General features: G+C 36.2%; 1 protein-coding gene across 1 annotated transcript; it reads right to left on the bottom strand.

The window, feature by feature from the left end:
- Window positions 1-10,937: 10,937 nt before the first annotated feature.
- Window positions 10,938-13,729, bottom strand: LOC111798452 (protein DETOXIFICATION 48-like). The gene is made up of 2 exons (XM_023681605.2): window positions 12,720-13,729; window positions 10,938-12,608 (listed from the first exon to the last, which is right to left on the bottom strand). The coding sequence occupies exons 1-2, from the start codon at window positions 12,900-12,902 to the stop codon at window positions 11,109-11,111; spliced, it is 1,683 nt and encodes a 560-aa protein (XP_023537373.2). The 5' UTR covers window positions 12,903-13,729; the 3' UTR covers window positions 10,938-11,108.
- Window positions 13,730-14,196: the final 467 nt, after the last annotated feature.

The following is a 14,196-nucleotide window of genomic DNA, read 5'->3' on the forward strand; positions in this document are numbered from 1 at the left end:
GGTCCCACATCAGTGGAAGACATTGAGCGGTGTGCCAGCGAGGACGTTAAGCTCCCAATGGGGTGGATTGTTATATCCCACTTCCGCGAGAGAGAAGAACGAAACATTCCGTATAAGGGTGTGGAATCTCTCCCTAATAGACGCATTTTAAAACCGTGAGACTGACGGCGATATGTAATGAGTCAAAGTAGACAATATCTACTAGCAGTGGACTTGAGTTGTTACAAATGATATCAGAGCTAGGCTGTTACAAATGGCATCAGAACCGTGCTATTGTCTTCTTCCTACTAGATGCGTTTTAAAATCGTGAGACTGACGATGATACGTAACGGGTTTAAGTAGACAATATCCCTCTCCCTACCAGATGCGTGTAGACGGGTTATTATGAGATTTTGTCATAAAATAGAGGAAAAAGAATTGAGTAGAAAAGTAGATAGAAATGGATAGGTTTGTGTGGGAAATGATGAGATTTGAAGTTGGTAGAATATTGTTCATCATTGAATGATTCTGATAGCCATAATTCTGGGTTTGAAACAATTATGACACTCATGTGCCCACAATCGGATCTTCATCTTTTACACATCTCTTTTACTTTCTCCTCCTCTTCCAACACCTTCATTCCTGTTTCTCCATACTATTTTTACTTAAACACGACTCTTTTTTCGTTCCCGATAAAGAATTTGATCCATAACCCGATTAGATGGGGGCGTTTTTGTTGATTCAATTAGTGTGAGATGGAAAACGAAACATTCTTTATAAGGGTGTGTATGCCAGTGAGGATGTTGAACCCTGAAAAGGATGGACACTAGACGGTGTGCTAGCGAGGACGTTGAATCTCGAAAATGAATGGATTGTGAAATCCGACCTCGAGACATGGAGCGAAGGGCCGTGTTGGGTTGCAGAGAAATGGGGGAAAAAGTTATGAGTTTAAAATTCTTGCAATGAAATGATGAGGAGATGAAGAGACGGAAAAAACATGATTATGAGTTTGAAGAACAAAAAAGATGGTAAGAGGAGGGGCCCAATCTCATATGTGAATATTCATAAATATTCCTTCCAACCTCATCATTTTCTTTACAAAATCTAACAAATTAAACCCTAAATCATTTCATCTCTCATTTTGTCTTTCCGCTCGAACACGTATTAATCACTCGAATATGAATATATTCAAATTACAAGGTTTGTAGTTAGAAATCTCGATGCCAGATGCCATATCGATTAGAGAGAGAAACGAATCATTCCTTATAAAAGTGTGAAAATCTCTCTCTAATAGACGCGCTTTAAAACTGTAAGGTCAATGACGATATGTAACACGTCAGTGCTTGGATGTTAGAAATGGTATCAGAGACAGACATCAGGTGGTATGTCAGCGAGGGCGCTGGACCTCTAAGAGGGTGGACTATGAGATCACACATTAGTTGGAGAGATGAACGAAGCATTCCTTACAAAGGTGAAGCTCAAGAGGATATGTAATAGGCTAATACGGACAATATTTGCCACTTGAACCCTCCTTCCAAATGGTATATACTACAAAAGTTTTAGTTGGGCTGGCATTTTGTGGGCTTTGCGGCCCAAATGAAAACTAAACTGGGCTTTGATAATGGGCCTTTGAATAGCTCAAAAATGGATATAAATTAAGCCCAAATGAAAATAATTATTTTTTAAATTTTGATTTTTTTTTTTCTTTTTAAGAATGTAATTTGATTGCTGATGAAGCACATTTTTGTAATTTTGCATAAATTAAGAATACAATTACGTAATGACAATCGAAGGAATCTTTTTTATTTAAATAAATAAATAAAATAAAATAAAATAAAAAAATATCAAACTGGCCTAACCCAATACAAAACGTGTGGACTTTTCAAGAAAAGAATAATTTTATTTAATTTAATTAAATTTAATTAACTTTATTATATTTTCTTTTTTGGGCCCAAACCCTCCATCAATTCTTTTATTTATTTTCATTTTTTAGATCTCTTTTTTAATAAAATATGATTCAAAATATAATATTAGTCTTTTTTTTCAATGCAATGTCTATAATACAGTTGAACTATAATCAAATTGGTACATTATTGAAATTATGTTCGAGAATTGTGTTATATTCTTTTGTGGGTAACTTTTTGAATCATAAAAAAGAAGGAATGATGAGTCAAAAGAATAAGTTTAGTGAATGAGACGTTTTTTTTGGTAAAAGGCATAAAATTGAAGGCGAATGTAGAATGTTCAATAAACAAGTGGATTGGTAAGAATATTACAATGGGATGGGACGAGGAGGATGCACGCTTCCGTATAGCTCTTTGCCAATGACCAACCCTCGTCTTTTTGAACCGTAATCGACATTCTTCTTATACCCTTTTGAATCTTTTTCATGATGGTTGCGTGTTTGAAGTCACGGTAAAACTTAGACCAGCGTTCAAAGCTTTTCTCATGACATGTCTGATAGATATTAGTTGCTTTTGTTTCTGGATTAGGGTTTTTGAATGTTTGACGACTCGATTCACGATTATGCACTAGAACAGTGGAGGGTTATCGTCGTCATTGTCATTTGTTGGCATTATCATCCTCATTATCAACATCGTGATGGTTTCGAGAATTCAACATTCCATAAAGGTTGTTTTGAAGTTTGACCATAGACAACAACATAAAAGGCACCACCATCTCTCTCAAATGCCTCTTTATGTTCTTCTCATTGGTTGGGCTGTTTCATTTGAGTATAAAAGTGATAATCCAATTTATGAACAACTAAGATTGAAAAGAAAGTCAAACCACACCCAAAAAAAAATCTTAAAAAAAGTTGAATTGGGAAAAAGGTCAACCCCACTATGTTTTGGTGTTCTTAGATTACTATATCATCCACATATATTGCATAAAATTAAAGACACTATATTTAATATTCTCTTGCACTTTTTTTTCTCTTTTTCTCTCAAATTTGGTGTCAATTATTTAGTGATTCCTCAAAAAAGAGTAGTGGAAGGCAAAGGTGCTGGCTCATCTGCTGGCATGACCAGTTCTTATCGAGGTTTTAGTTGATTGACTTTTGTGTCAAACAAACATTGGGTGGGTATTGTGTAAAAAGACAAAGCCCCTAAAATGTGGGGCAATTTTCAAACAACAATTCCTCAATGTTGGTGGGTTTGAATTTCTCCGTGCCCTAATAGATATTATCCGCTTTAGCCTCTTATGTATTGTCGTTAGTCTCACGGTTTTAAGACGCGTGCTAGGGAGAAGTTTTTACACCCTTATAAGGAATGCTTTGTTTTCTTCTCCAACCGACGTGGGATCTCACAATTTACTCCTCTTAGGAGCCTAGTGTCCTTTATTGGCACACCGCCCCAGTGTTTGGCCATTTGTAATAGCTCAAGCCCACCACTTACAGATATTGTCCGCTTTAGCTCGTTACGTATCATCGTTAGTCTCATGGTTTTAAGACACATGCTAGGGAGAGGTTTCCACACCCGTATAAGAAATGTTTTGTTCCCCTCTCCAATTGATGTGAGATCTTACAATCTTCCCTTTTAGGGGCCCAACGTCCTCTCTAGCATACAACTCGGTGTTTAGCTCTGATACCATTTGTAACATCTCAAGCCCATCACTAGTGAATATTGTCTGTTTTAGCCCGTTATGTATCACTGTTAACCTCACAGTTTTAAAATGCATCTATTAAACAGAGGTAGAAATGCTTCGTTCTCTCCCAAACCCTAAAAACCAAAACCGAAGAGACCTTTTGGAAAGGCATGTCCTTACGCCTTCTCAATGTCCTTTCTATGACTAAGCTTATCCCCCACACAATTGGCATCTTTGAATGGAACATATTCTCTCTCTCTCTCTCTCTCCAAAGAATTTTCTTCCATTCCTAACACCAATAATCATCTGAAAAATCAAAACTTTCCATCTGGGTTTGCTTCATTTAAGTATTTTCAATGCAAAACCAAGTATATAGAGAAGGAAATTGGTGTCTTTATATGAAAATGGTGGTGGGTGTGGCCATGCATGGAAGAGAATCCTTTTGTGTTTGTTTGTTTGATGTTGGAAGAAGAAGGGTTTGGTAATGGCCACTCAGTTTGATAGAGATAAGTTCTGTTTTTGGTGCATTTTTGTTGTATGATACGACATTTATGGGAAAGAGAGCATTTATGCCACCACCTCATTTGGCTGTCTATGTGTCTTACCCTTTCTATGTTCTTAAACTATCATTTTGTTCTTTCTTTACTACTTTTCTTTCTAACTTTATTCTTCACGTCTTTTCTAGTTCGAGGGATTTGAGGTTGTATAAGCTTGCCCATGAGTTTGACCTCTAAACCCTAAAAATGCTTGAAGATTTAGTTTTCGTGGTTTAGGAACCCCGTGCTTCGAGAATCAATTTACGAAGCTAGTTCGACTTAAAAGAAACTATGAATGGAGGGTTTTCGAGGTATAATAAGTTTATGATTGAAAATAAAATACTTTGTTGCAAACTGTGATGCATATAGATCTTTTTGCACACCACCGTTAAATTAAATTGTTGAGAGTTAGGAGAGAGAAAATATTTGTATTATTCCCTTTTCCAGGGTCGAATGTTCGAGAGAACCCAGATAGATGAATGTTCCGAATGTCTAAATAAGATGATCGATACATGAGTCAGTTCCCAACGATGTGTTCCGAGACATGGGATGACATCACGATGCATGAATTGTGTCATTAGGAACTGAGATGACAATGAGATGCGATGTTGTTTAGTTGCAAACAATTGAACATGCACGCATAGGCGGCGTGTGTGATTGAACAAGCTTGGATTCGACACAAGTGATGTTTAGTTGCGCAAAGACAAACCTTGTTTAAGGTCCGACGAAACTACAAAGTTGGACAAAAAATATGAATGAGACTTGAGTTTCTCTTGAGACTGGTTGTGAGCGTATCAAGATCATAACGCCACACAGTTGCAAAAGTACGATCATGATAGTGGCTCATGCTTCTTCTCCCTAAATTTAATGGCAGTGAACATTTATACATGAAGGAGAAGATTCCAACCTCACCTCTAAATCTTTTCGTTCAAGTTATAATATCTTAATCAGTTGAGTTATATTTAGGTGACAACCATTATAAGAAAATGGGTTGCTTTTAAAAAATAGGAGCACTAAAGATTCCATTACGATTACCACCAATTGAATCGGATGGTCGGATTTCCGGATTTCCGTTTCCTTATTTATTCTTTTTTTAAAAAAATACATAAATAAAATAAAATATTATTCCAACCTTGACACGTGTCGCCTTCCTGTTGGCCACTTTTTCCATTCCTAAATATCATATTCCACTTTTATTGCGATGTGAATGGACCATATTAAAAATGTCTTTTCCCCATAATTATTTTCCTCATTTCTCCAACAAATATCCCAACATTTTTTTTAAATAAATAAATTAAATTAATAAAAAAGTAAGGGTATTTTTGTAATTGCCTTATTTTATTTATTTTTAGATAAATTATAAAATTTTGGAGTATTTTTATTAATTTAATCAAATATTTTATAAACCCTAATATTAATCAATATTAAATGTTATTAAAAGGGAAATTAAATAAAAATAATATGAGAAAAATGAAGCATTATTATTGAAAGAAAAGGCTATGGATCTGATTCCTTTAATTAAAATTGTTAATTTTAATGAAATGATTTTAAGTGTAAGCATGTGAAAGACCATGCCTTTAATTTAATGGTCCTAATTAAAAGAATTAATAATGTTATTAAGTTGGTTTAAAAGAGAGGGTCCCATTATGTTCCTTACTAAACCAATATATTGTAATACACATTTAGGGAATACTTTAATTAAACTATAGTTTAAAACAAATCAAGTTACTACTATGTGTGTATCGTTATTTTATTATAAAATTGGCTTATTTTAGGGTTTAGGGTTTAGGGTTTCGTTTTGTCGAGGATGGGCAAACGAGAAAATGCACGAAAGGAAAATGAGGGTTTGGGAGGGGAACGTGTAGCTTAACAAAATGGGTCTAGCCCAAGCACACCGTTAATAGATATTACCAGCTTTGACCCTTCATATATTGTCACCAGCCTCACGGTTTTTAAAACGCGTCTACTAGGGAGAGATTTCCACACACTTGAAAATGAGGGTTTGGGAGGGGAAGGTGTAACTTAATAATATGGGTCAAGCCCAAGCACACCGTTAATAGATATTACCAGCTTTGGTCCATCATGTATTGGCACCAGCCTCACAGTTTTTAAAACGCGTCTACTAGGGAGAGATTTCCACACACTGGAAAATGAGGGTTTGAGAGGGGAAGGTGTAGCTTAACAATATGGGCCAACCCCAAGTACACCGTTAATAGATATTATCAGCTTTGACCCGTCATGTATTGGCACCAGCCTCACGATTTTTAAAACGTGTCTACTAGGGAGAGATTTCCACACACTTGAAAATGGGGGTTTGGGAGGGGAAGGTGTAACTTAACAACAAGGGTCAAGCCCAAGCATACCACTAGTAGATATTGTCAGTTTTGGCTTATTACATATCGGTGTTAGTCTCACGATTTTTAAAACACGTCTACTAGAGAGAGATTTCGACATACTTACAAAGAAGGAAAAGGAGACGGTGGAAGGTGTACCTTAAGAAAAGGGGTCAAACCAAAACCTCTTGTTAGTAAATATTGTCTGTTTTGACTTATTTACGTATCAATATCAACTTCATAGTTTTTAAAACGCGTCTACTAGAGAGAGATTTTCACACCCTTATAAAGAATGTTTCGTTCCCCTCTCCAACTAATGAAGAATCCCACGATATTGAATACATGTACGTATAGGGTTGAAGAAAAAGATAAACCCAAAAGAGACCTGAGTACCCAAATGTACGAAGTACATTTTAGTTTGTACTACTACATCCCCCTCCTCCTTTTGTCATCATTAAGAATACTTTTTACTCTTTGTTTGTTCAACTTCTCGTTAAGATTCTTCGTTTATGTGAGATTTCACATCGGTTGGGGATGAGAACGAATCATTCCTTACAAGAACATGAGTGTGGAAAACTGTGAAATTTCATATTGGTCGGAGAGGAAAACGAAACATTCCTTATAAGAGTGTGGAAGCCTCTCTCTAATAGACACATTTTAAAACCGTGAGGCTTACAATGATACATAACGAGCAAAAACAGACAATATCTGCTAGCGGTGGACTTGAACTGTTACAAATAACATCAAAGCCAGACACTGGGCTGTGTACAAGCAAGTATGTTGGCCTTCCAAGGGGATGTATCCTGAGAACCCAAATTGGTTGGAGAGGGAAACAAAACATTTCTTATAAGAATCGTGAGGCTGACAGTGATACGTAACAAGCAAAAAAAAAAAAAAAAAAAGACAATATCTGAAGGTGGTGGACTGTTACAAAACCTCTCTCTAACAGACACGTTTTAAAACTGTGAAGCTGATAGCGATATGCAACGAGTCAAAGTACAGATATATTAATTAATAAAATCAGATGGTGTTAGTGATTTGGATTTCCAACTCTAAAAAAAATATATTTTTTTTTATTTTAAAAATAAAATAAAAAGTAACAATATAATTAGAGGTGGAAAGAATATGAATACTTTAAATTATCTACATTTTATAAATTAAGTTGTCACTAAAACAAAACTCAAAAAGTGCATTAAATAAATAAATAAATAAATAAATATATCTTAATAATACAATTATCATTGGCTTCCAAAGCTGTTTATACCTCATATTATTTATTATAAACTTTATAATTTTAATTAACGTATTTTTACGAATTTCTAGCTGTTCTACACATTAATTTCTACTTTTATTTTCTTTAATGCAACTTGTTTTCATGCCACAATTATTATATATATATATGACCATAGACTCCATGAGGAAGACCTAAAAAGTTATGGCTGTCCTACAAAGAGACATTGTGGGGGGCAGTTTGAAATAATTAGGAAGACAATAATGGGACGGGTTCCACAATGCCCATTATGTCGTCTAGGTTGATTTTGACCTAAAACAAATAAATGAAGCAGAAAAAACAACTTGAATGGAGAGTTCCTTGAGACAGAAGAACCTTAAATACGACAATTCTTCCATTAGTAACCTTTTTTACTAAGTCAAACTTATTAGCTCACAGTCATATTTTGTATGAGTGTGGCCTAAGTGAGCTACCCTGTGGCACATACGTGTGTCATAGTGTGGGCGAGCGTGCCGAGATGAGTGTCTCGAGCGACTTCCTTTGAAATGGATTTTTTGAAGGACAGTACTGGACGACACAGGTGTGCCGGTATTGCGCCCCAACCCGCGTGTTGGAGGTTGCTACATACACTCGCTATCCGGTACGGTATCCGTAAATGACTCGACATGAGCACGGGAGGGCTTATGCCTCGATAGAACCCGGATGGATGGATGTTCGGGAAGTCCCGATAAGATGAACGACACACGTGCCCATTCTCGATGGCATGACCAAATGAGTTATGATGGTCGACAACATGGCGTCAAGACATATGGACCCTGTCGACGAGAATCGAGATGGCAAGAGGAGATGCGACGTTGTATTGATAGACCTTGACCCGAGCAGAGCCAATGTCGAGCCGAATGAAAACTCATTCAGACAGCGAAAGAAATATACAATTGATGGTCTTACGTGTTCCACTGATGACCAAAAGGGTCGGATGAAAATGGACCCTTTAAACAAATTTATCTCATAATAGCTCGAACCCATTCACACTTCCATTTATATTTGAAATATACAATTTTTTAATTTCGTTATTTTTTAAATTTTTTTAAGATTATAAATATTACGTTGTTCTATAATTTTTTTAAATTATTAAATTGACATATTTTCATAACAATTATTCGTAAAGAAATTATAATAGAACAAACTAAATAATTATATTTAATTCATAATCTTAAAAAAAAAAATACAAAATTTATAATTAAAATAAAAAATTAATTCCATGTTGTAGTTATAATATTCATTAATGGTATGGCCTAAAAAGGAAAAAATAATTAGGAAAATATTCATTATTGTCTTTTATTACTTTTTTATCCACGTGGAATTAAAATGTCACATCGTATTAAATGAGTGAGGGAGAAGGTTAATAAACTAAGTGGAGTTTTGTAAATTTTGATAATCTTATATTTATTTTAATTTTTATCTCAAATTAGTACGTGGAATACACGTGTACACGTAAAATAATAGCGTGATGCTTCATATGAATCATTCGGATCAGTATTTACATCTATACAACATGTACACGTTACCTATTTGGTTTGAATTAAAATCTGCATTAGGTGCATATTAGCTCCGGTATTTTACTACATCTCCTACGATATGTAAGTTTGTCGACTTGTCTTGAGTTGTTTTTTATATGAACCGAGACATCAATCATGCAATATAAACTTTAAGGAAGATGTGAAGAAAATGTTGTTCAAATTATCACAGAAGGTTGCAATTCCATGTGGTTGAAATTGCATGTTTAGAATCATTCAAGCTAGACATGATCGATCTTGCTCGTGGAGTGATTTGAATCTCAATCAAATGTTTTTGCTCTGAGATGTTTGATCAACAAGATAATATGAATTTTATTTTCTCTTCGAGTGATTTCTCATCTTTAGGGCAAGTGTTCTTACATTTCCGTATTTTTACAGTTCTACGTAGTTTAGATTGCATATTTAGAATCATTCAAGCTAAACATGATCGATCTTGTTCGTGGGGTGGTTTGAATCTCAAACAAGTGTTTTTGCTTTAAATTTTTTACCAACAAGGTAATCCGAATCTTACGTGCCAACACGCAATTTTTAAATATTATTCACATACATAAAGTTAAACACACTGAACTTCAGGAATTATGTCACCGAAACGGAATTTGAATCTTATTGATGTAGGAAGAAACGCATTTATTAACCTTTTATATCGTTAAAATCACGCTCGTTTACACGTAGTATCGATTCATTCGTTACGTCACAAATTATTATCATCATTTTTTCTTATTACTTCTTTATGTTATGTACTATGTTTTTTTCTTTGTTTGCGTATGCATGTCTTAGGGCAATGTGTGTTCCTGTCGAGGTTTTCAACTCGTTTCTGTCAGAAATATGATGTCCCAAACCAAAAAAAAAAACATTTTTTTTAGCATTTTGGCTCAGTGGAAACTATGTTGTTGTTGTTGTGTCACATCCCAAGTTTTTAGTGTTCTTCATTACTCAGACAATAAGGTTTTGTTGGTTCATTTTATCCAACATAATCTCTATAACACAACACAAAAACATCCCTATTTTTCAAATACAACGAAACACCAAAGAACCCTCAAGGTATGAGCGTTTATAAAGGATTTAAGGTCTCGGGTTTACGGTTTAGAGTTTACTGTAACAGCCTAAGGTCACCGCTAACAGATATTGTCCTATTTGTGCTTTCCCTTTCGAGCTTCCTGCGTCTGTTAGAGAGAAGTTTCGACACCTTTATAAAGAATGTAAGTCCACCGCTAGTCGATATTGTTCTCTTTGAACTTTCCCTTACGAGCTTCCAGAGAAAAGTTTCGACACCCTTATAAACTTTCCATTTCAGGCTTCCCGCGTCTGTTAGAGAGATTATATACATGAATGGACTGTAAAGTAATGGAAAAAGATGAGATTTTTCTGGTTTTTTCTCTTAAAAAATAGAGTGAGAGATGGAGGATCTTTTAGAGAAAAAAGTATGCCTTTTTTGGATGTACAAGTTTTTACCTGATTTGGAAACAAAACCACAACAAAACTTCCCCCAAAACCACGCATAGATTCCTTCGCAGATTAAAGCCTCTCAAACAACCGACAACCTACCACCCTCCCCTTTTATATATATATATATACATTTATCAAAGATGAAAAAGAAATAAAATTCTAAGTTTCATAGATAATGTATTCAATAAGTCTTGAAACTTTCAACTTGACCGAACAAATAAAACAACTAGATACGAATTAGAGAGACATATTAACAAAGTCGGATAGTAAATAAACATGATTATAAGTGTATTAAACAAAGTCAACGACCCAAACTCATAATTTAACCAAGTAGTGATTTCTACACTAAAAACTAGAGATGGGTCGATGAAATAAATTGGGTGGTAAAAATTAGGGGGCAAAAAGAAAAAAAAAAAAGGCCTTAATGAACAGTAATTTTTGTTGTTGTAGTGGGTATGAGAAGATCAGTTTCATGATTACTGCACAAAATCTCCTCCAAATTTTCAATCTTTTTTACATTCTGATCATCTTCTGAAGAGCTTGAAAGTGGCAACAATGGCGGATTGCAATTTGAAGAACCAGCCTTTGTAAGCTGCATAGCTCTTTCAGCTTGAGCTATCCAATCCGTTGTAGAAAGAACATAAATCATCATCAAAGCACATGAACCTTGAGCTGCAAGCAACCCAATCCACAGCCCTGCAAATCCCAATTTCACCACAAACCCCATTATGATCGCTACTGGAAAACCCACCAAATAAAACGACCCCAGATTGATATTAGCTCCGATCGTCGGCCGAGCGGTTCCTCTCAAGACGCCGCAGCCAGTGGTTTGTGGGCAGTTTCCGAGTTCACAGAGCCCGACAATCGGCAATGCAACGGACGTTAGTTCAAGAATTTCAGTGTCGTTGGTGAAAAATCTCCCCCATTTGTGCCTTATTAGAATGGTGAACACCATCGCCAAGACGCCGAGCACGGCGGCGCAAAGGAGTGAAACAATCATTGATAAACGAGCTTTGGCGGGTCGATTTGCTCCTAATTCATTACCGACTCTTGTGGAAACTCCAAGGCTGAGAGATGATGGAAAAACATAAACTAAAGAAGTGGTTTGAATCAAAATCCCCATTGAAGCAATGGTGGCTTTGGGATTTACGAGAAGCCCACAAAGCAGTATCATGAACTCATACCACCACCATTCGAGGCAAACGGAAACACAAGTGGGTATCGCAAGAGAAAGCAGAGGAGCCCATCCATGGAGGCAATCCTGGGTTGGAGAAACCCATGAATCTTTGTAAACTCCAGAGAAGTAAACAAAGGAAACAAGGAAGAAGAAGACGTTGAAATTGAACCAAATCATGGCAATGGCTACACCAGAAATGCCCATTTTGAAATGCACAACGAGGAGGAAATTCAGGGGAATGTGAAGCAGAACAGAGAAAGCAGAGCAATACGTCAATGGGAGAGTAATGCTTTGAGTTCTTAAGTAAATTCGAAGTGGGTGAAGAAGAGAAAGGAAAATGAGGTCAGGGATTGAGAAGAGGATGAAGGTTTGAGCCATGGAAGAGATTTGTTCATCTTGGCCACACCATAACAGGATTCTTCTCATGTTGAGCCACATGAAGGAGATGGGAACAGAGGAAGTAAGGAGAAGAAGAACAGCTCTTTGAAGGGTTATGCCAAGGAGTTTCCATTGTCTAGCTCCATAAGCTTGGCCACAAATTGGCTCCATTCCCATGGCCAAACCAGAGAGAACAGAGTAGCCAGTGATATTAGCAAAGCCAATAGAGAGAGAGCCAGCAGCAAGTTCAAGCTCTCCAAGATAGCCAAGAAAAAGCATGGAGATCATAGCTCTCGAGTACAAAAGAAGGCCTGTTACGGCTGTTGGACCTGAAATCTTCCCTATTTCCTTCATTTCCTCCACTGCCTGAAGAATGCAAACACACAAAGTTAGACACTTTAATAAAAAAAACACACAAAAAGCAATGATGGGTCGATGAAAAATTGCTTTTTTTCTCATTCTCCAACATGATATTACCTCAGAGACAGTGGGGAATCTATGAAGCTGAGCTAGTTGATCATCAGCAGGCTTGAGAAGATTGTTCTTATTATTAAGATTATGATTATCCAAGCTTTTGTTGGGTGTAGCCATGAAGTTGGCTTTGTAGTTAAGAGGAAGAAACGAGGAATTATTAGGAGAGGATGGTTTTGGATTACACATAGCTACCTTATTGACAAAGAACTAAGACAGATAGATAGGATGACTCTGTTTTTCTCTCTGTTTTTTCTCTCTGTTTTCTGAAAATGGAATGCGAGAGTGAATGGGGGAATGGGTATATATACATAAAGGGATTGAGAGCAACAAGTTTCTTTTTTGCTGCCCTCCTCTTAAGGAACTTGTCTCGCAATATCAAGGACAGAGGAGGAAGGGAATAAAGAATATTTTAAGGGCCGACTGTCCTACTCAAAAAGCATTAGCTTGAAATCAATTTCATAATATATCCCTTAGAAGAAGGGACATATGGGATATGGGGGAGGCGAATGAAGTGAAGATGAATGAAATTTGGTGGCATTTTTATGAGTTTTTGACGGCCAGAGAATCCCATATTGGAGAATTAATAGATAAAAAAAAAAAAAAAAAAAAAAAAAAAAGAAAAAGAAAAAAAAGAATGCATGATGAAAAGTGAATGGATAATCTATTTTAACACTCAAACCTCTCTTGTGGTCGAGTTTTGAAAGATGCGTGGAAGGAAGAGATAAAAGAAAGTTATCTTGGGAATGCCAAGTGGATGAGGAGTTCGAGAAGCAAAATTCTTTGAAATGACAGGGAGGAGCATAGCATATATAAACTGATGGTTCATAAAATCTGAACAATAAAATTGATTGTGTGTGGAAGATGACTGACTGATTGGCTGGCTGGCTGGCTTCGATGTTTGAAGGCTAAGGAATGTGTGCATGTCCGATTCTTGCCCAACCCATGTGGGAAAATCATACCCATTTCAAGTTAAACTCTAATTACAAATAGTATCAGAATTGAAGTTAAACTCTAATTACAAATAGTATCAGAATTGAACGAAAGGTGTGTTAGCGAAGAAGCGACTCCCAGAAGGTAGATTGTGATATCACACACATATTTGAGAGTCAAGCTAAACTCTAATTACAAATAGTATCAGAACTAAACACTGAACGGTATGCTAGTGAGGAAGTTGACTCCTAGAAGGTAGATTGTGATATCACACACCAGTTTGAGAGGAGAATGAAGGAGTGTAGGAACCTCTTCCTAACAGATAATATCTGCTAGCGATGGACTTGGACTATTACCATTCCTTGGTCGAGATGAAGGCCTTTTCTTGGTTGATGTTCTTGAGAGATTTCGGAGACAAAAAGGAGGGGGGAGTGAAGGGATGTTGATTGGGAGAGAATATTTATATAATTGTAATGGTGTGGGGGAGATTGTTTTGAGGCCATGGGAGTGGAATAGGATTGTTGAGATTTTGTGATCCCCTCATGGAGAT

This window comes from Cucurbita pepo, chromosome 7 (assembly GCF_057944985.1).
Source record: "Cucurbita pepo subsp. pepo isolate OVF chromosome 7, ASM5794498v1, whole genome shotgun sequence".
NCBI lineage: Eukaryota > Viridiplantae > Streptophyta > Magnoliopsida > Cucurbitales > Cucurbitaceae > Cucurbita > Cucurbita pepo.

Coding starts and splice junctions, on each gene's coding strand:
- LOC111798452 (XM_023681605.2), bottom strand. CDS start 12,902: ATGTGTAATCCAAAACCATCCTCTCCTAATAATTCCTCGTTTCTTCCT. Junction 12,609..12,719: donor GATTCCCCACTGTCTCTGAG/GTAATATCATGT, acceptor TGCATTCTTCAG/GCAGTGGAGGAAATGAAGGA.